Genomic DNA, 24,175 nt, shown 5'->3' on the forward strand with positions numbered 1-24,175 from the left:
GACAGGTTGTAGAGGACGCTAAAGGCAGTGCCTTTAAGGCACGCCCCCAATATTGATGTCCGGGTGGAAATCGGGAGAAATTCGGGAGAATGGTTGCCCCGGAAGATTTTCCGGAGGGGCACTGAAATTCGGGAGTCTCCCGGGAAAATCGGGAGGGTTGGCAAGTATGATTTATTTCTTTAAAAATTTGGTAAGTTCGGCTTAAATACACTCTAAGTACGGTACTATTTTTATTTTACTAAAAAAAAAGTTTGAAATATATGATAGTATAATATTTGAATAATTAGATGTATGTATTATCTATGTCAACGTGGAAAGAACGAATACATTTACTGAGAAAAGATAAAATATTTTTTTGCAGGCCAGATCTGGCCCCCAGGCCTTGAGTTTGACACCTGGAAGAAGATGGATGGATGGATGGATGAGTTAGAGAGTCAACTAAGATTCTCCAGATCCACCTGTTCACTGTCATAAGGTTCAAGAGGGAAAAACCTGCTTGTTTACCCGTGTAGCAGCAGCAGCTTGGCAGCAGTGTGTAGCATTAATGATATGGACCTGGAGAATCTGCCAGAGACGACACATTTTTTCCAGCCCCTTTCATCAACTGAAGCATCGCATTCGATAAACCGGACAGGAAATGGTTCTTCAGGAGACCGTCCAAGCACAGTACACAATAAGTGAAGGGTTAAAGTTCCATACGTCGGATTCTACCCCAAAATGCCAGAAAATGACTGTGGAGATTTCCATACAAAAGAAGGGACATGTTCTGATTTGTACTGGTTCTGTTTAGCAGATTAACAACTTTACTGAGGGAAGAAGAAGTGTTTCTTTGTTTGGAAGATCCAATTTCATGTGCCGAGCCAGAGAGACAATGTTAGGCTATTGGTCATGTCTCGCTGAGTTGTAGCAATGGGACAGATTTGATTACACGTACAAAGTGATATAACAGAACAGCGGCCTCTAAGAAGGACACGCTCCAAAGGAACGACATGAAGATGAATGAAGCTTCTAGCAGATTCTATCAGGATAGTACACCCCATTAGAATAGCGTCTGTTAACGTCTTGTACAAATTGGAGTTCAATAAGCATACAGAAGGAAATATATGCCATGGTTTCATGGTTTGTGTGTGAAAAGCCGTAGATATTATGTGAGTGGGCAGGCACGCAAAGGAAGTGCCTTTAAAGGGGAACATTATAATGTAGGCGTCAATATATACCTTGATGTTGCAGAAAAAAGACCATATATTTTTTTAACCGATTTCCGAACTCTAAATGGGTGAATTTTGGCAAATGAAACGCCTTTCTATTATTCGCTCTCGGAGCGATGACATCACAACGTGACGTCACATCGGGAAGCAATCCGCCATTTTCTCACTTTCGTCAGTGTGTTGTCGGAGGGTGTAACAACACGAACAGGGACGGATTCAAGTTGCACCAGTGGCCCAAAGATGCGAAAATGGCAAGAAATTGGACGAAATTTGTTCAAAATACGAGGGTGTGGGTAAGCCGACGAAATGGTCAGTCGTTTGTTCCGCATACTTTACAGACGAAAGCTATGCTACGACAGAAATGGCAAGAATGTGTGGATATCCTGCGACACTCAAAGCAGATGCTGACATCAACTCCAAAACTGGACAGATCAGCTTTCAGGAAAAGAGAGCGGATGAGGGTATGTCTACAGAATATATTAATTGATGAAAACGTTATTCATTACTCGCGGTTTCACGTAAATTATTATACATAAACTGTGTTTACCAATAATTTAGCTTAAAAACATTTATTTTTTTCAATCATTCGAGTACATTCGGGTAGTCTTGTGTAATGCAGTATTTTGTGTCTATTTAGGTATGGTTAACCTGAGTGCTGAAATCGTGGAAAAATATATGTTCTGAGCGCGCCTGAAATGGGCTGTCTGCACTCTCAAAGTGCATGTTGTTGCCAAATGTATTTCATATGCTGTAAACCTAGTTCATAGTTGTTAGTTTCCTTTAATGCCAAACAAACACATACCAATCGTTGGTTAGAAGGCGATCGCCGAATTCGTCCTCGCTTTCTCCCGTGTCGCTGGCTGTCGTGTCGTTTTCGTCGGTTTCGCTTGCATACGGTTCAAACCGATATGGCTCAATAGCTTCAGTTTCTTCTTCAATTTGGTTTTCGCTACCTGCCTCCACACTACAACCATCCGTTTCAATACATGCGTAATCTGTTGAATCGCTTAAGCCGCTGAAATCCGAGTCTGAATCCGAGCTAATGTCGCTATAGCTTGCTGTTCTTTCCGCCATGTTTGTTTGTATTGGCATCACTGTGTGACGTCACAGGAAAATGGACGGGTGTATATAATGATGGTTAAAATCAGGCACTTTGAAGCTTTTTTTAGGGATATTGCGTGATGGGTAAAATTTTGAAAAAAACTTCGAAAAATAAAATAAGCCACTGGGAACTGATTTTTAATGGTTTTAACCCTTCTGAAATTGTGATAATGTTCCCCTTTAAAGGCACTTCCTTTGCGTGCTGGCCCAGTCACATAATATCTATGGCTTTTCACACACAAACCATGAAACCATGGCATATATTTCCTTCTGTATGCTTATTGAACTCCAATTTGTATAAGACGCTAACAGACGCTATTCTAACCAACGATTGGTATGTGTTTGTTTGGCATTAAAGGAAACTAACAACTATGAACTAGGTTTACAGCATATGAAATACATTTGGCAACAACATGCACTTTGAGAGTGCAGACAGCCCATTTCAGGCGCGCTAAGAACATATATTTTTCCACGATTTCAGCACTCAGGTTAACCATACCTAAATAGACGCAAAATACTGCATTACACAAGACTACCCGAATGTAATCGAATGATTAAAAAAAAAGAAGTTTTTAAGCTAAATTATTGGTAAACACAGTTTATGTATAATAATTTACGTAAAACCGCGAGTAATGAATAAAGTTTTCATCAATTAATATATTCTGTAGACATACCCTCATCCGCTCTCTTTTCCTGAAAGCTGATCTGTCCAGTTTTGGAGTTGATGTCAGCATCTGCTTTGAGTTTCGCAGAATATCCACACATTCTTGCCATCTGTGTCGCAGCACAGCTTTCGTCGGTAAAGTGTGCGGAACAAACGACTGACCATTTCGTCGGCTTTCCCCACAGCCTCGTATTTTGAACAAATTTCGTCCAATTTCTTGCCACTTTGGCATCTTTGGGCCACTGGTGCAACTTGAATCCGTCCCTGCTCGTGTTGTTACACCCTCCGACAACACACCGACGAAAGTGAGAAAATGGCGGATTGCTTCCCGATGTGATGTCACGTTGTGACGTCATCGCTCCGAGAGCGAATAATAGAAAGGCGTTTGATTCGCCAAAATTCACCCATTTAGAGTTCGGAAATCGGTTAAAAAAATATATGGTCTTTTTTCTGCAACATCAAGGTATATATTGACGCTTACATAGGTCTGCTGATAATGTTCCCCTTCAAGGTTTATTGGCGCTCTGAAATTGTCCCTACGTCCGTGTACACAGCGGCGTTTTAAAAAGTCATACATTTTACTTTTTGAAACCGATACCGATAATTTCCGATATTACATTTTAAAGCATTTATCGCCCGATAATATCGGCAGTCCGATATTATCGGACATCCCTACTTACCGCTATCACAACATTGGTTCTGTTGCTGCCAGAGGTGGGTAGAGTAGCCAGAAATTGTACTCAAGTAAGAGTACTGTTACTTTAGAGATTTATTACTCAAGTAAAAGTAAGGAGTAGTCACCCAAATATTTACTTGAGTAAAAGTAAAAAGTATGTTGTGAAAAAACTACTCAAGTACTGAGTAACTGATGAGTAACATACACACTCATATCATATATATATATATATATATATATATATATATATATATATATATATATATATATATATATATATATATATATATATACATACATATACATTGATATATACAGTATATAATTTATATGTATTTATTTTGCTGTTTTTGTTTACATGTTAAAGGTGTTTTAATGAATATACATGCATGTTTAACATATAGATTCTTTTCTTTCATGAAGAGTAGAATATAAGTTGGTGTATTACCTGATTCTGATGACTTGCGTTGATTGTAATCAGACAGTAGTGCTGATAACGTCCACGTTTTCAAATGGAGGAGAAGAAAAGTTCCTTCTTTCTGTCTAATACCACATGAAAGTGGTGGGTTTTTGGCATCTTATTTGTCCACCTTCCATATTCGTTTTTATACACTTTACAATAAATATATTGGCGTCAAACTCCTTAGCTTGCTAGCTTGTTTGGCTTTTGGAGACTCTTGTTTTGAAAGCGCAGGCGCGATGGAACGGCACTTTTATTGTGAAGACAGGAACGTCCTCATGTGCGGTCAGTCTTTAGGCTTTTGACGGGATGTCCGGTTGAAATAAAAAAAAGTATCTTTTTCCTTCACACTTTTGATTGATTGATTGATTGATTGGAACTTTTATTATTAGATTGCACAGTACAGTACACATTCCGTACAATTGACCACTAAATGGTAACACCCCAATAAGTTTTTCAACTTGTTTAAGTCAGGTCATGTGACCACCTGGCTCTGTTTGATTGGTCCAACGTCACCAGTGACTGCATCTGATTGGTGGAACAAAGTGAAACGTCACCAGTAAGGCAGGCACTTTGAAGGTCTGTCTGACAGACCAAAACAAACAAAGCGTGCATTAACAGATCGATAAAAATTAGTAGCGAGTAGCGAGCTGAATGTAGATAAAAGTAGCGGAGTAAAAGTAGCGTTCCTTCTCTATACATATACCTAAGTAAAAGTAAAAGTATGTTGCATTAAAACTACTCTTAGAAGTACAATTTATCCCAAAAGTTACTCAAGTAGATGTAACGGAGTAAATGTAGCGCGTTACTACCCACCTCTGGTTGCTGCCGTGTTGTGCGATATACTTGTTAATAAATGACCGCCTGTTCAAACTGTCTTCGAAAATGCAGAGTCCTCACCACGAAAGAGATGCAGTTGTGCCGTAGGTTGAGTTCCGTTAAACAGTCCATGCCTTGGAGGTTCTCCACTTTTGAGATGTTGTTTCCTGCCAAGTTCAACACCTGCAGCTCCTTCAGGTGGTTCAGGTTCTCCATCTTGCAGATCTGCAGTCAGACAGAGGGGTGCCATTAATCATTGCGCGAATGAGGTGATACCATAAAAGCACTGTGAATACCTTGGAGCTAGAAAATCACTTAAGAAGGGAAGCCCGTTCACAGCTTATAGCATAATACAAAGAAAGTAACGGGGGAGCCTTCAGTTTTCAGCCCTTTCCATTTACGATATGCATTTAGAATCCAAGTGTGGTCTACTCTGCAATGCCTGAGTGGGGTTATTAAGTTCAAAGACAGCAAAAGAGCGATCATTGGCCTGCATTAGTCTCACTGTACAATGCCGTGCAAACAGCCTCAGACCACCATTAGATTTGTTGTTTCGGCAGCGCGATGATGACAATACATCATGTCACTCAGCGCGGCGCGGGCCACCGTCGAGGCGAATGTTAACAAAAGCGAAAACACAAGCAGTGTCACTCCACGAGTCAAACTGGCCAAGTGGAAGAAATAAAAGCATCGCTCATTCAAACGTGTCAGGTCACATATAAAGCTGAGCTTGGGTCACTGAGGATGGAAGCGTTGCACAATGCCAGAGAGCTCGTCCTTTGCTACCGCTGCCATCTTGGGCCAGTTGTCACATTACAACAGGGTTCTTGCTTTGATTTACAGAAATGCCCTAATTAACACCTCTACATTCAATCAACTGCCGACGTATGACTCCATGAAGTTGCCAGGTATGTGGTATCAAAAAGAAAATGGTCACTGGGGTCTCGAGACATGGTGACGTCTGTGAACAAATACGCATATAACGATATAAAAACATTTTTATCACTATAGCTGTATTGTTGAATGTGTTAAAAACAGTACGACACTGAAATCTTTAGTTTTTTCCTTTTTTTTTTATTGCTTTATCAGAATTGTATTTTTTAAACCAAAAAAATTAAATTGAAAAAAAAGTATTTTCCTTTTCAGTGCAAAAGAGCACTGAAATATATATATATATATATATATATATATATATATATATATATATATATATATATATATATATATATATATATATATATATATATATATTATTTTTTTATTTTTTATATATATATATATTTATATTGATATATATACATGTATATATGAATATATGTATATATATATGTATATATGTGTATATATATGTGTACATATGTATATGTGTGTATATATATATATGTGTATATATTTGTATTTGTATGTATGCATATACAGTATATATTTGTGTATATACTGTATATATGTATATGTGTATATATGTGTGTGTGTATATATATATATATATATATATATATATATATATATATATATATATATATATATATATATATATATATATATATACTTATATATATATATATATACACATATACATATATACAGTATATACACAATTATATACTGTATATGCTTACATACAAATATAAATATATACACATATATACACATATATATACATATATACACATATGTATATGCATATATACATATATACATATATTCATATATATACATGCATATATATATATAAATATAAATATATACATACATATATACACACACACAGAAAAATTATATATACATATATGATAAAACATCACACTGTTTTGTCTTTTTTTTTTTTGTATTATTATTGGATTTTTAACATTACAGTGCAGAAATACAATTAAACACATGTCAAATGTTCTTTTTTTCTCTCCCAAAGAAGTAACCCACAAAAATTATGTATAATCTTTAGATATTTTTAAAATAAATGTTTAAAAAAGACACACTGTTAGAAATCCCACTATTTGGAATATTTTGTGTTTCTTATGCTTCATTGATAAGTGGTCTGGCGGCGTTGTAATGGCGTACTCAGTTTAGCCCTCTTTGAACACATCATAAAAACACCTCTGGGTCATATATATCTATAACTTTGTTGTAAGAGAGCACAGCTTGTAGGTTCACTGTGCACAATTGAATAGCTTAGTTACTCAGACAGAAATGTGGCTATATAAGTGGAGGAAAGACGTTATGTCTGTTGTATTCATGTTAGTATTTAAGCTAGCGAGCCTGCGCCAGTCCGTGAGTTTAAAAAATCGGAAAGTGAGTTTATTAGAGTGCGTGATACGGTTGGGCCTCGTGATTTCAATAGTTGCGATTGCAAGAAGCAGAGACAGGAGACGGCGTGCAGGCCGAAGTATTTAATTAAAAAACAAAGAGCTAGTGCAGCAGGGAAGTGCACAGGAAGTAGAGAAAACATGGAAGAAGGAGCACTTACACTAACTAAACTCATAAACAAAAGGAAAATCTGACGGTGCGGCTATCAATCTCGGTTTTTCGATAATACTAATTTCAAAATGTTATACTAACCGTCAAGAATTTGTTTTCTGTTTATCGTTACATCCCTGTTAACAAATCTAATCTTTTGAACCAAGTGAAGTTTGTTTTATTATGCACATGCACATACAGCATGCAATTGAGTCGGAGTCAAAGCAGCATTTTGATTCACTTTTTCGGTTCATTGTTCTGATGTAAAGATGACATGTAAAGTAATTTGAGCGTAAAAACACGGTGCAATTTTGCAGTTACATTTTTATTCTGTCCTCATTTTCATTTTAGATTTATTTACACTTTTTGCATACATACATACATTTTGTTCTCACTCATTATTGGTGTATTCTTTCTGAAAAGGTTGTTTTAGGGCAGGGATCGGCAACCCAAAATGTTGAAAGAGCCATTTTTGTCAAAAAAAAAAAAAAAAAAAAATCGGTTTGGAGCCGCAAAAAATGAAAAGCCTTCCATAAGTGATATGATGAAGTCAACACATGATGTATGTGTCTGTTTTAGTTATATTAGCCTACTATCGAAATTACTTTAAAAGTCTTATACATCTGTTATAATGAAGACAACACATGATTTACGTGTCTCTATATTAGCTATATTAGCCTACTTTTATTTTTACAACATTGGAAAACATTAGTAAACCTTCTCAGAGGGTAAGATAACTCCTCTAAATGACTGTCTTGGAATGGCCAAAGGTATGTCCAAGTTAAAGGAAATGGCGGGCTGTCTTCTTCTAATGAATTTATTGGAATCTATGCAAGCTGGGTAACGTTTGCTGTGGTCTGGAACAACATGGCGCACAAACAACTATCAGAAATGCAGCCAATATTACATACAGATAATACGTCATGAGAAATGCAGATAAAAATTAAATACACAGAGGACATAGGAAATTAAATGAGCTCAAATATACCTACAATTGAGGCATAATGATGCAATATGTACATAAAGCCAGCCTAAATAGCATGTTAGCATCGATTAGCTTGCAGTCATGCAGTGACCAAATATGCTCGATAAACACTCCACACAAGTCAATAACATCAACAAAGCTCACCTTCGTGCATTCACGCACAGTATAAAACGTTTGGTGGACAAAATGAGACAAAGAAGGAGTGGCATAAAATATGCATTTCTCTGGCATGTTGAAGAAAGTTATACACGTAAACAAACTACGGTGAGTTCAAGGACCGCCAAAATGAGGACAAGACGGCGCTCGCCAAATACTCTCATCAGAGAATCATGTTTAATATAAACAGTGGGATTTCTAACAATTAGGGAGGATTCTGTCATGTTGTCCTCCTACAGAAACCCTATTAAAACAAAACTATATTTTTCCCCCCATCTTTTTCTATTTTCATACATTTTTGAAAAAGCTCCAGGGAGCCAGCAGGTTGCAGACCCCTGCATCAATGCATGGAGATGTTGCACCACCTTATGGAATGTTATTGAAAACACAACACTAGTACAATAATAGCCAATATTTACGAATATTTCCCAACAATAGAGTAATATTGGTGTACATCAGAAATATTAATATCCACATTTTATCTGTGATTTTTTTTTTTTGCTAAAGATATGAATTATAATGAGACAATTTTTTGAACGGCTCTTTAAAAGGAACAGCTCCTCAAAAACCGGCTTCCTTCAAAGTGCCCACATACCCCATTTTATTTCTGTTCAAAAACATTGGCATGAACAGCTGTGGCTGTAGGCAACCTCCTGACCATCATCACCACCCCTTTAAAATGTTGCCCCCTCAAGTGTTGTTATGAAATCACTACTTTTGTTTACAATGAACACATCAGTACTATTAATGCTGATTGAGCCATTTGTTGCTAACAGCCATTGCAACACTGGTTCTGTTGCTGCTGTGTTGTGCAATTTACTTGTCTGCAAATGAGCTTGAGGTCGAACAGAGCTACGTTTCCACCTTCTCATGCACTCAAAATCTATTAAAGATGAGAAATTAAGTCCTTAATAAATAAATGATTAAAGTATCGGTGGTGTAGTTTCAAATAAGCATACATTTCATGAATGCACACGTATGAGACAAAGACAGCTAGACCTGTCTGATGTGGCTGAAATGATTATTTATTTGGATTCTGGGCTTGTGTAAAGCGGCGCTACAAAGCAGGGAGGGCTCGGGGGCGCCTCTCTGAGGAGTGGCGTGGGCGGCGTGTTGGCAAAGCGCTATTAAGACCAAGCGAGGTCCTTTACGTTTGATCTTTTTTATCGTTTTATTTGTTTTGCATTCGTGTGTGTGCGGGAGCCACGCGCTACTGTGGAGGCGGCATGCAAAAGGACAACAGCTAAAAGGTGGTAGCTGAAATTAATAAGGGGCATAGTAATCATCCGCTGCAGGCGCCGTTTCTCACAGCTGAGATCACAGCCTGTTGAAGGAATCAGGCTCGGATCACTGGGAAAGTAGACGTGGGAGTCCACCTGAGACAAAACATGTTTGGTATGAATCATGGGAACCAGAGATGAGATTTGGATTTCAGAAGTTGGTGGTTTGAAGGGTCAGGTGTGTCAAACTAATTTTAGACCGGGGGCCACATGGACAAAAATCTACTCCCAAGTGGGCCGGACTGGTGAAATCACGGCACGATAACTTAAAAATAAAGACAACTTCAGATTGTTTTCTTTGTTTAAAAATAGAGCAAGCACATTCTGAAATTGTACAAATCATAATGTTGTTGGGGTTTTTTTACACTTACATGTTGCGGTTATTAGTATTCTATCCTTATTTGGCGTTGTTTATATTTTCTGAATAAATCATATGATAATGTTCATTAGTCAACTCATTGGTGTTAATTTTCAATCTATCAAAATAAAAAAATTATATCAAAATCAAATTACAGTATGTTATTTATGTAGTTTGATCATTTTCCTCGACTAGTACACTATAACAGTGGTTCTCAAATGGGGGTACGCGTACCCCTAGGGCAGGGGTCGGCAACCCGCGGCTCTAGAGCCGCATGCGGCTCTTTAGCGCCACCCTAGTGGCTCTCTGGAGCTTTTTCAAAAATGTATGAAAAATGGAAAAATATGAGGGGAAAAAAATATATTTTTTGTTTTAATATGGTTTCTGTAGGAAGACAAACATGACACAAACCTCCCTAATTGTTATAAAGCACACTATTTATATTAAACATGCTTCACTGACTCAAGTATTTGGCAAGCGCCGTTTTGTCCTACTAATTTTGGCGGTCCTTGAACTCACCGTAGTTTGTTTACATGTATAACTTTCTCCGACTTTCGAGGACTTGTTTTATGCCACTTCTTTTGCTGTCTCATTTTGTCCACCAAACTTTTAACGTTGTGCATGAATGCACAAAGGTGAGTTTTGTTGATGTTATTGACTTGTGTGGAGTGCTAATCAGACATATTTGGTCACTGCATGACTGCGAGCTAATCGATGCTAACATGCTATTTAAGCTAGCTATATGTACATATTGCATCATTATGCCTCATTTGTAGCTATATTTGAGGTCATTTAATTTCCTTTAAGTCATCTCAATTCAATGTATATCTCATGACACACTATCTGCATGTAATATGGCTTTTAATTTGTTGCGGCTCCAGACAGATTTGTTTTTGTATTTTTGGTCCAATATGGCTCTTTCAACATTTTGGGTTGCCGACCCCTGCCCTAGGGGTACTTGAAGGTATGCCAAGGGGTACGTGAGATTTTTTTTTAATATTCTAAAAATAGCAACAATTCAAAAATCCTTTATAAATATAAATAAAATCCTATCTTTTTTTCCAAATAGTTCAAGAAAGACCACTACAAATGAGCAATATTTTGCACTGTTATACAATTTAATAAATCCGAAACTGATGACATAGTGCTGTATTTTACTTCTTTATCTCTTTTTTTCAACCAAAAATGCTTTGCTCTGATTAGGGGGTACTTGAATTAAAAAAAAATTCACAGGGGGTAAATCACTGAAAAAAGGTTGAGAACCACTGCACTATAACATCATGTGGTTTATTTTGTACATATGTAGAACAACCCATTTATCTACAAAGATACAAAGAATTGCTGTTGCGACATCTAGTGGACACATTTAGAACAGCGGTTTCTTTCATTCAAAAATTTCAAGTTAATCTTTATACTTAGCAAATTCGCGGGCTTGATGACAACCCTGGATTAGATGCATGATTTTGGAGTAACACAGCCGTCCCTCGCTACAACGCACCTCAAATATCACGACTTCACCACATAGTTTTTTTTAAGCCTATTGTACTTGTTTTTGGCCTAAAGTGTTTAGGAACTACACTTCAAAAACTTAAATCTAAGTAAGATTAAATATCTCAAATAAGGGTGATATTTCTTATTTTCTGTCTGATAAAATAATTCTTCTCACTCAGCAGATTTTATGTTAGAGTGTTTTACTTGTTTTAAGGGTTTTGGTCCTAAATGATCTCAGTAAGATATTACAGCTTGTTGCTGAGATTTGATGACGTATATTGAGTAAAACATGCTTGAGACTAGAATATCAACTGTTGCAAAGCTGTGTCATCAACACTACAAGTATAAAACTGCTTTTTTTTTAAGTAATCATTTCTTATTTCAAGCATGAAAAAAAATCATGACTTTGACACAATTGTGTCTCATAATTAAAACAAATGACAGCCAAATGGACTTTGCTGTTTTATTTTCAATAAAACAATAGAAAATATGTACTCATATACAGTGTTGGGTTAGTTACTGCAAAGCAGTAACTAGTTACAGTTACTAGTTACTTCATTTCAAAAGTAACTCAGTTACTAACTCAGTTACTTACACCAAAAAGTAATGCGTTACTGTGAAAAGTAACTATTTAGTTACTTCTTTTTTTTTTCTTTTTTTTTTTTAAAGCTCCCATTAATGCCCTTTTAGCCTTCATTTCAGTACTGTTATTGCACTGGAGAATAATACAATGTGTTGATCAACTTGACATGCATTTGTATCACTGAACTCTGCTAAGCAATGTGCTCTACATACAACACACAAAGACAAAGATATGTTACAAAGGCCAATTTGTTTCAGGCCAGAACAAATTGACAAAACTATTTTAAATAGCTGCAACATAACATACATAAGTAACAAACAACATAATAACAGCATAGATGTAAAGCAAGAAAGGCACACACTACATACACAAAGCCTAACCAGGCATTTTCTTCCTCAAGTAATTCTGATACAAAATCATGTCTGAAGCCCAGAACACTCGACACATTTCCCCAGTTTTAGTTTAGAGATAAGGAAAGATTGGCCTGGCCCACTAGCATCCCTCTTTATGTTTGTGAACTTTATAGTCTATACATTTAGAGTGATGTGATAATCAAACACTCTAGAAGTCTAGAATGAAAGAGTATATAAGAGAATTGACAGCAACGTTCCCTCTAAGGTGCGCGCCTGTGCAATTGCGCACTGCTCAAGCGTCCTCTGCGCACGGCAAATCTATGCCACGCACAAAATCAAATAAAAAAATAAGCGCATAACAATTTTCGACACGACACGGACACGACAGAGAAAACCGTTTTCGTCATCATTGTTCAAATATAATAATACGTCTGTCGAGACGCTTTGAGGACATGAATTCCATCCATCACTTTACTGAGCAAAACTCTTTATTGTCGGCCATAAACACATCACCAAAACATTTGTAAAAAAAAACGATATCTAGCAAAAGTGGTCATTTTCTGCAGTACAAACCAGACCTAAAGCTACTTTGTTATATCAACAGCAGCCACTCGCTCTTTCTCATGTGCGCCAACACTTGCACATATGGCACTTAGCCAGTGATGCGTTTACAGCCACACAAAAAGTCGGACAACTCCAACACCACACATAAAGTGTAATTCCAGGTCGTTACACTATGATTTACCAATCAAATGTGTGCTTATTCTAGTGTCATTTATTAGGAATCTTAATTTATAAATATTAATCATTAAATGCTGTTAGTATATTAAATAAATACTAATAAAAATATATTTTTTACAAACAGGAAGTTGCAGGAATGTACACATGATCCCCTGCTTACATCTCATTGCGCAACATGTGAATGTTTTAATGGGAACTAAATGCAATGTCTGAAAGGGGTACAAACTATTTCCAAAGCAGGACCTCCACCCAGACAAACAATACAAGTACACAGTTCATGAAAAACACTATTTGTTGTTATTGTCATTGTAAGTGGGCCTAAACACTTATATTAGAAATGGAAATGACTGCTGTCATTTGATTATAATAATAAGAGAATGTTGTCTGTCTATCTGTGTTGGCCCTGCGATGGGTGGGGACTTGTCCAGGGTGTACACAGCCTTCCGCCCGAATGCAGCTGAGATAGGCTCCAGCGACCCCGAAAGGGACAAGCGGTATAAAATGGATGGATGGATGGAGATTGAACTTGTTATTTAGTGAGGTTTGGGACAGGTGTGCTGCTGGTGTAGCCACAGTGTACACATGTGATGCTGCTCACATGGGCTCCACTCAATGCTCAGGGACTTTTTGCCTTTGCTCACACACAGTCACACGAGTCATACCAAAGACTATAAAAATGGGACCCATTACCTCCCTGCTTGGCACTCAGCATCAAGGGTTGGAATTGGGGGTTAAATCACCAAAATGATTCCCGGGCGCAGCCACCGCTGCTGCCCACTGCTCCCCTCACCTCCCAGGGGGTGATCAAGGGTGATGGGTCAAATGCAGAGAATAATTTCGCCACACCTAGTGTGTGTGTGACAATCATTGGTACTTTAACTTTAACTTTAACTTTAACATGAACAATTAGAGGGAACATTGATTGACAGAGTGTGTGTACCTTCAGCGGTGAATGATGAGGCAGAGGCAGAGTTAATCCTTAAATGGTGGTGGTGGAGGTGAAGTGGCATCAGAGTCTCTGTCTCTCTTTACTAGCTTCGTCGAAGCATGTTGCTTATGTAGCTTGTTTCAGCAGATTTGAATTGCTGTTTTGGGCAGTAGATGGCATCTTTGATCCAAAGCACAATTTACATTTAACTAAAATGTTCTTTTCTTTGTGCTCGACAAAAGAAAAGTAGTGAAAATATCTCCATGTTAGCAAACTCGACTTCTGGCTCCGCCATGATCAGACACGCCCCCCCCTCCCCCCTCTCCTCCCTCCCCACACTCGCACCCACACACACCCACACAGAGCGCATGTCTCTCTCTCTTCTCCGGCTTGTGACACAAGAAGAATCAGAACGCAGCGCTCCGATAAAACACACTTTATACTACATAAAAAGTAACGTAAAATAACGCAGTAACGCATCATGTAGTAACGGTAACTGAGTTACTGAATATAAAAAATAACGCGTTAGATTACTAGTTACCGCCGAAACTAACGGCGTTACAGTAACGCGTTACTTTGTAACGCGTTACTTTGTAACGCGTTAGTCCCAACACTGCTCATATAGTAGTACAGTTGTTATTAGTGAGAATATACTTATTTTAAGGTTTTTTGGGGTTCATTGAGGTTAGCTAATTTTACTTGCTTTGAAATGTCTTGACAAGCCAAATTTTCTTGTTCTATTGGCAGATAATTTTGCTTAGTTCAAATAAAATACCCCTAATTTTTGTATTTTTTATTCTTGTTTTTGAACACTCAATTTTTGCAGTGTAGTAAAGTGGACAAAAACAAGTTGACTCTATATCCTTTTTTTGTTTCATTGTTTTATTAAACAATATCTAATTGTATTTACAGTCCACAAAGGATCTGAGAACACAGTTTGAACGTCATAAAATGCCACAAATTCGGTCAGTCATTTTGAATATTCTGCTCCGAATACTTTCAGCTATTTTGACTGACATCACGATAGTAACGCTTCTGCACTCTGACTATATTATCAGATCAGCCTTGTTGAAAAAAAACAAAAATTAGAAAGAGATGTGCTGTCTATCATTCAAAATCCTTATGTAAGACAAGAACATATGCTTGGCTTTTCTTGTATGCATTCAAAATCGTAAATAAATAGCTAACAATTGAGTCAAGGGTCCTCTGTTGCGATCATTATACTATAAAAATCCTGAAAGCGCCAACAATACTCCATTATTTACATGTTGTGACCTGAAAAGTAACCAAATATGAGTGATATTGTTATTATAAGCGCCAAGGCTTTGTCCTGGTTGAGCTGTAGGATTATGATTATGTTGTGGCGAATAAAGGATGTAGGGGTCATTTTGATATTTTTCACTTTCAAAACCAGTACAATAAATTTAAATGGTAATTCTAAATATATTTTTCTAGGAAAAAAACAGCCTGCATGTCAAGCTTTTCTTATTACATTACACCTGTTTGTTCTTTTATTGCACTTTGATAATGATACCGTTTAAAAAGTGAGCACACTTTGGACACCACACCGTTAAATATCGTACATGCATCCCAATTTCGAGATGGCAGAATTCAGCGCTGCAAACATGACCCCTCATGCTTAGCAAAGATTCTGCTGCCAAACCAGGTTGACCCTGCAATTTACAGTGCTGCTGGGGAAGTGGAATCCTCACTCCAGACAGTGTGGATGAAACAAGAAAGCCACTCCCATTCATGGCACTCTTCTTCTTAAATGCCCCGACTGAACACAAGGTAAGAATATTGAATTGCACCTGATTGTGATGCAAATCCAGGATGTTGAGTTCATGTAGGTTATCCAAGCAGGATATTTTATGGATCCTGCAATAGAAGAAGACAGTACTTTACACACACTATTAAAGACACATTACAAAAACAAGCATATCTGTTACATATTATTACAAATAAATATTCTGATAACATAATGTCCCACAGTTTATCAACATTTTTTTTTATCATACTTACCTCAAAAATGACATAAAAATTTGATTTAACTAAACACTATATTAACTACAAATTTTAGATAAACACACAAAGTAAATGCTGTGGTTACAGCCAGGGCCTTTATTAGCTAAACCCTGAAAAATACCAAAACATGTATTTTAATTATTTTAACCCTTTTAAGGCCTTTTGATAAAATTATGTCACAGTTTCCAATTAGTAAATGTGCATAACAGGACTTATTTTACTAATTTAAACCTGTAATTGTATCCCTGTGAAGGTGTGGCCCCAATGAAGCGGTTGTTGCATCTCATATGCAAAGGACAGCAGAAGAGAGCATGCAAGTAAAAAGTATTTCAATCTATGACGAAACAAAAGACAAGTGCAGCTAGAAGTGCACCTGAAGTGTAGCGAATGCTATGCAATACAAAAAAATAAAATAAACCGGCTTCAAAGTAAACTTAACAGCAACAGTTCACAAACATGAAGCGTACAACAGCATTCCCCAAACACAATGTTCCAACACCAGCTGGCAGCCACAGCTGAACCTAAATAGACCTGGTTACAAACTGAGGGGCAGGTGCGTGCTGCATAATAAGAAGCAGGGAGTGAAAACTACAACATAAGAGCGCTGGCAGGAACCTGTTGCGTCGGACCAGTTCTTCCTCCCAGGGAATCTAAGTTACTGGTCAATCCCAAGTTCTTTCGATGACATATATGCTGAGTAAGAAGGACCATCAAGACAGAATTGGAATATTTTCAAGTTTATACCAAAGCTTTAGGAGATCAGCTTAACCAATACATTCATATCGGCTGCTCTAAGTGATTTGGCATTCCAACGGAAATTCACACAAAGAAAGCCCTCATCTTCCCCCTCTCAACACTGATAAGGAGAGAGACGTGGGGGTTGTCTTCACAATCCAACGTAAGACACTAAACAGACAATCTGAAGACAAAGAGAGACTGGTAAAAGACAAAAAAGAAAAGTACTAGATACTCTAAACATGGCTATGTAAAAAGAAAGAACCCCTAAACATATATGCATCCTTTAACAAACCACACACTAAACTTAGGAAGAACCACCACAAAACCAAAACAAGGCATGACCTGAACAATAGGTCAAGACAATCGAATCAAAAAGCTGTCAAAATGGTAAAAAAATATATATGTTTGATATTTTTTAGGACCGAACTTCATTGAGAAATTTGAGCAAAAAAACTGCTAAAAAAAACTTGAATGCAAAATGTTTTTACACCCCTCAAAAATGTAGTAAACCAGTGGTCCCCAACCTTTTTGTAGCTGCGGACCGGTCAACGCTTGAAAATTTGTCCCACGGACCGGGGGGGGGGGGGGGGGAGTTATGGTTTTTTGTTTTTGTTTTTTTAATAAAGAAATACGATCATGTGTGCTTACGGACTGTATCCCTGCAGACTGTATTGACTTATATTGATATATAATGTATATATTGTGTTTTTTATGTTGATTTAATAAAAAATAAATAAATAAAATAAAAAATAAATGTATTTCTTGTGCGGCCGCGGCCCGGTACCAATCGGTCCACGGACTGGTACCGGGCCGCGGCCCTGTAGTTGGGGACCACTGTACTATACTGTATGGCTTTGAAGGTGAATCACAATCAAATGTGAAGTGAACTGAATTATATTTATACAGCGCTTTTCTCTAGAGACTCACTACACTTTACATAGTGGACCCCATGATCTACAGCAGTGGTGTCAAACTCATTTTAGCTCAGGGGCCACATGGAGGAAAATCTGTGCACACGCTATTAAAATCATGGCATTAAAACAAAAAAATAAAGACAACTTCAGATTGTTTTTCTTTGTCTTACTTTGGCCAAAAATAGAACAAACACATTGTGAAAATATTACAATAAAAATATAGAAAAAAATACCGGCAGCGGTAAAGTTTAGATCCATGAAGGAAAGAAGAAAGTGAATGAATGTTTGCATAAAAATGTGTTTTCTTTTATATTATTTTTTTTATGAATTAAGTAACATTTATGACAACTTTTTCCCAAAACACAATATAGAATGTGAGATATAACAGAATAGTGCATACATTTGTCTTTTGTTTTCAAAACGGTTATAAAAAAGTGGGACCCCAAAAAATTACTGTGAGACCCCATTTTTATGACTTGATGGGGTCCCTGGGACCCCATTTTGAAATTTCCTAGCCTCAACACTGATGGAGTATTGGTGCGTGCAAAACAGCAGCAGGCGGCTGTGGCCTGCGGGCCGGTTCTAATACTAATCAAATATCATCCCGAGGGTCTTGACTTTGATACCCTTATCTCCATCTTTAAGCTACATTTAAACCAGTGTGGGTGGCACTGGGAGCAGGAGGGTAAAGACATGACGGTGCTTTAAAGGATGGCAGAAACTGTTATTATATAACCACAAACCTGTTATTCCCCAGATTGAGGATCCTGAGGGAGACGAGCGTTTCGATGCCGCTCATGTCCGAGATGTGGTTGTCGTACAAGTTGAGGACCACCAGCTGCTGCAGCAGCGACAGACGGCTGATGCTGGCGATCAGGTTGTGCTGCAGGTTGAGAACTTGCAGCTGGTCCATGACGCCGAGGTGAGGGCACTCTTGCAGACACCGCCTGGATGATTGAAGAGCAATTGAACTCTCAAGTGTTGAGGTATTGCAAGGCGCTCTGCTGCGCCCCCGTGGCAACATGCGGCATTGCAACAGACAGACGGTATAGGTCAGGCCTGGGCAATTCTTTTCACTCGAGGGGGCCAAATTTTGAGAAAAAAATGTGTCTGGGGGCCGGTATATATATTTTTAGGAACACTAATACAAAATCTCGCAATAATGTCTGATTGAATGCTAAAAACGTTATGACAGAGCGCCTTAAAAAACAGAATGGAATTGTACATGTTTTTACTGAATGAGACACCCAGAATGTACATGAAAATATTACAATATTAACTATGAATGATAAAACACTGAATTTTGACAACATATTAAACGTTACACCCCCTCTTGATAGACATATTTTTACAATCAACAAAAATGCAACAAACACAGCGAAATAAGAACGCGAAAGGTAAAAAAACAAAAAAACACCTACAATCTGGTATATCTGATATAAGCTTTTCAGGCTGGCCGCTCTGGTAACACTCTGTGGAAACGCTCCCCACCCACACTGCCTGGTGTCTCGTGACTTAGATTACCATAGTAGCTAGTATACCATGCAAAAGCGCAGATTCCAACCATTGAAATGCTTTGTATAGTTCAAGACTTACGGTAATTTGAAAACATCACTGCACCCTTTTTCGATTACGCATGCACCTCCTGGTATCCTAGCACCTCCAAAACCCTCAAATCTAAACTCCAAACATCCCAGAACAAGCTAGTCAGATTACTTCCAGACCTCCACCCCAGATCCCACCTCACTCCTACCCACTCCTCCAAAGTGGGCTGGCGCAGGGTGGAGGACAGAGTAAAACAACTTGCACTGAGCCTGGTCTATAAAATCCGCTACACCTCCCTGATACCGAAGTACATGTCAAACTACTTCCTTAACGTAAATGACCGCCATAACCACAACACCAGGGGGAGCTCCACTAACCACGTTAAACCCAGATTCCGAACTAACAAAGGTCTTAACTCATTCTCATTTTATGCCACATCAATATGGAATGCGTTCCCAACAGGTATAAAAGAAAGTGCATCTCTATCCTCCTTCAAAACCGCAATAAAAGTTCACCTCCAGGCAGCTACAACCCTAAACTAACACCCTCCCCGGATTGTTAATAATCAAATGTAAACAATCAAATGCAGATACTTTTTCTTATGCCTTCTGATCTCTCTCTCTCTCTCTATCTCTCTCTCTCTCTCTCTCCCTCCCTCTCTCTCTCTCTGCCCACTACTTGCTGTCCATTTCCTACCAAGTCAGACCTACACTGTTCCAATATCCATTCCTCTGTTCTCAATTGTTGATGACTGATGATAACAACCAAACCCAACCCCCCCCCCCCCCCCCGCCCCCCTCCACACCCCGATTGTAAATAATGTAAATAATTCAATGTGATGATCTTGTGTGATGACTGTATTATGATGATAGTATATATGATAGTATATATCTGTATCATGAATCAATTTAAGTGGACCCCGACTTAAACAAGTTGAAAAACTTATTGGGGTGTTACCATTTAGTGGCCAATTGTACGGAATATGTACTTCACTGTGCAACCTACTAATACAAGTCTCAATCAATCAATCATAATGATAGCTACAGTTTCCATCTTAAAGATCTAAAAAAATTATTTGGGACTGTCCGGCGGGCCAGATTGAAAAGCTTAACGGGCCGCATGTGGCCCCCGGGCCTTAATTTACCCAGGTCTGATATAGGTGGACAGACAAATGACACCTGTCCAGGTCAATGCGTTGAAAACAGGATAGAGCGCCGTCCCAATGGAAGTGAATGAGGGGGAACCCAGATGTGGCGTTGGAATGATACGCTCCGGACACACCTGGCATGGACACGAACACACAATCAACTCAGGTAAAGGAGGAAAAACATGCATTTATGTACTCATTTGCTCCATGCTGTTTACCCGCTGGCTTGCGGGGGAGTGAGGCGTGGCGGCAGTGCCTTGCGTCCGCACTGTGAGTGGGCCTGCTGTGTTGGTGGCGGCCATCATTTCCTGTAAATGAGAATACGGGCAAACCGCGGGGGGCGCCGTCTTGCAGTGGCTCTGGAGAGTAAATCATAATGGGGAAAACAAAGGATGCATTCCCTTTTATTACTTACCTAATGGCAGATAACAGCAAACAGTGGTAAGGTTTCTATTGCGGGTGAGGGTCTTTGTGTCTACATTTCTTAAAAATAACATTATTAAATAATACTGTATATTTTCCTCATTTTTTTGCACAAAAAGTAGTTATTATTAAAATAAAGAATGTCTTGATACCTTCATTAGGGCATTTAAATATTTTAAAAAATGCTCTTAGTGTGATGCAGTGCCGCTCTGCGTCGATGCCAACTACAACCACAATTAATGTTCATGCATTATTCGAGTGTGCAGACAGGACTTACCTGGATGAGGAGGATTTATTGCTTTGACAGTCAGGCAAGGGTCCTTTAAAAAATCATGAGAGGTAACCTGCCATGTGGTATAATATAATTGAATCAGCCTTTGACAACTGAAAGTAAACAATAATTTAACATCCAAACCGGTGTGTTCCTTCTCACCAGGCGCTGGCCTCTCTCCGGGAGCGATCTGACCGTCTTCAGGCGCAAATTGCAACTGTTGACCTGCAGGAAGAGAGTTGACAATTGTCATTAAACTGGTCAAACAATGCAATCTAATGCAATGAAGCCCAGCAACTGTCGGTTATTTCATCTGTGTTGTAGATAAATCATTGATTGTTTCCACATCAAGGTCATGGTAATAATTTATGGTCTCATAGTATGAATCTTTTGTTCACTTGCACTCATATTAATAAGAAAAAAACCACATACCATCTACTAATAAATCTATGGTAAATATAATCCTCTAATCTTGTAATGACTGTTTATGTAATGACATCATACATCACTCTGGACCAGGGTGTTAACTAATTGACAAAACACTTGCTGTTAGTTAGTTGAGATGTGATGTTTACGAACGAATCAAGGTTTTTTAACAGCTCTTTTAAGTGAATGATGAGAATCGTTTTTGTATGCGCATGCAAATTTAGCGTCGGCAATTGCCCACTCTGCCCAACTGGCAACTGGACTAGAAAATTAGCCAGATTTAAAGGAAATTTAGCAGCTTTCGGATTGACCTTTTTTTTTTTTTTTAAATGTTTACAGATAAAAATATAGAAATATACAAAAAGTAGTATTATTTTTTTATTGTATACATTTTTTTATTGTATTAATTTCATTTAGATTGACTTTGCGGGTTCATTATTTTAAAGCAGGCATGTCAAACTTGTTTTCATATGGTTGCTCTCAGAGGGCCGCTTCTAATAGTGAATAATATATCAACATAAATGTATACCTGTACAATACATGTTCATAATTGCCAATGCATTTGATTATTAGAATCTTTTTTTACATACACTGTTAAAAAAAATCTTTAGATTTTACTGCAAAAAAACTGCCAGCTTAGTCTCCAGAATTTTACCAGTTTTCGTCTAAAAAAAAAAACTTTTTTTTTTTTTACAATTAAATTCATGCAACAGAGCTTCTAGTTTTTCCACAATAAAATCTACAGTTGTTGTTTTTATAGTGTGCTAATGTACATAGAAAAACGGTACAAAAGTTTTTTGTACGATTAAAAAAAATGGCAGCTCAATCCCCAGAATTTTACCTTAAAATCTATTCCCATTTTTACAGTGTACAATTTGATGGGTAACTTACAATGCAATTATAAGTCAAGCAGATATTGAAGTATTTATTTTTATATTTTAACAAAAAAATGTTTTGGAATGTATGGGAATGTACAAAGCCCCTAAAGGGACATGGGGGAATTTTTGTTTTTTAGACATGTATCTCGTGCGTGTTATAACTTTATAAAAAGTTTCTTGTGCGCATGAGAAAGTTTCTCGTGTGCACGAGATACATGTCTAAAAAATTTAAAAAACATTTCCCCTATGTCCCTTTAGGGGCTCCATAGGAATGTAATATTTTGCTTCATTATTAGATACAATTAAAGTTTAAAAGATATGAAATTGCGTGCAGTACATGTTATTTTTAAATATCAAAATGGAAAGAACAAATACCTTTAGTAAGAAAGGATTAAGTAATTTATTAACTCATGTTATTACCAGGCTTTCACGGGCCACATAAAATGATGTAGCGGGCCAGGTCTGGCCCCCGGGCCTTGAGTTTGACGCCTGTGTTTTAAAGGGAAATTTTTATTTTGTCTTCATTTTTACCATTTTTGTTTTTATTTACACTTTTTATATTCGTAATGCATTTTATTCTAACTCATTATTTGTGTACTTTTTATATTGTTAAAATGCCTAACATTTTTTTAGGTGATGATAACGAGTGATGTCATTGCCAAAACATAGAAATATGGCACCGCCTTATGGAATGTTTATATTAATATACAGTAATATTAGTGTAAATTACATTCTGATCCACACCTAACATATAACTGATATTAGTGATTGTGTCCTTGATTAAAACAAAAAAACTGTTAAAAAAAACTATAATAACGAGCCAGTCTGACTCTCTTTGAAAGGAACGGCTCCTTGATATCCGGATCCCTTTCAAAGAGTCATACATCCAATCCCTATTGTGAGTCGAGGTGGGCGATACTACACATTTTGGCATCGACAATGATACAATGTAACATCCACAATAATAGTACCCTAGCATCGGCAAGTCGATATTGGGCTTGATCCGCCCATATTTTACTTTTATTTCAAAATGTATAACCCCACATGACTAACCAATATGTAAATAAATATAGCTACAAGTATCCAAATCTACATATAAATGACAATCCAACTTAAATAGTTCAAATTGTATTTTAAATGTTAACCCATTTGCGCATGCGCGTAAACTCGTGCGCAACTTTGACGGACTTCGACAACTTTTACATACTTTAAAAAAAACATGTGGCGCCGAGCAAAACGTCCAAATGAAGCATTTAATGACTAAACGGCGAACAAACCGTGGGGGTGAGAAACAGAAGGTTGTCATTGCTTTTGTTTGCTCGGTTTTGTTTCCGGGTCCGCGCCGACTCCATTGAGTGACGTTAGCCGCCGCTCGTTAGCAATAGCATCGAACAACAACGACAACAAAAGCTCGCCAATGTTCGAGTTGTCGCTTCGAAAATCGATCCTTGTCGGTTATTCGCTTCTCTTCCGGCGCTTTAAAACTTCCACGGAGAACGAGGCTTAAAAAAAAAAAGGTTCCGTTTCCATAACAACCACGGCGTTGCTCGG

General features: G+C 37.7%; 1 protein-coding gene across 2 annotated transcripts in view; it reads right to left on the bottom strand.

Moving 5' to 3' along the window:
* Positions 1–24,175, bottom strand: part of LOC133608925 (leucine-rich repeat-containing protein 49) — an 83,314-nt gene extending 59,139 nt beyond the window's left edge. For both annotated transcript variants that reach the window (XM_061964581.1, XM_061964579.1), the window contains exons 1-8: positions 23,902–24,175; positions 21,483–21,545; positions 21,327–21,393; positions 20,845–20,985; positions 20,658–20,760; positions 18,678–18,881; positions 16,069–16,135; positions 5,010–5,153 (exon numbers count right to left, since the gene is read on the bottom strand). In XM_061964581.1, coding sequence (XP_061820565.1) covers positions 5,010–5,153; positions 16,069–16,135; positions 18,678–18,881; positions 20,658–20,760; positions 20,845–20,985; positions 21,327–21,393; positions 21,483–21,545; positions 23,902–23,976 — 864 coding nt within the window. In that variant the 5' untranslated portion in view covers positions 23,977–24,175. The remainder of the gene's footprint in view (positions 1–5,009; positions 5,154–16,068; positions 16,136–18,677; positions 18,882–20,657; positions 20,761–20,844; positions 20,986–21,326; positions 21,394–21,482; positions 21,546–23,901) is intronic.

Source organism: Nerophis lumbriciformis, linkage group LG06 (assembly GCF_033978685.3).
Source record: "Nerophis lumbriciformis linkage group LG06, RoL_Nlum_v2.1, whole genome shotgun sequence".
In the NCBI taxonomy this organism is placed as follows: domain Eukaryota; kingdom Metazoa; phylum Chordata; class Actinopteri; order Syngnathiformes; family Syngnathidae; genus Nerophis; species Nerophis lumbriciformis.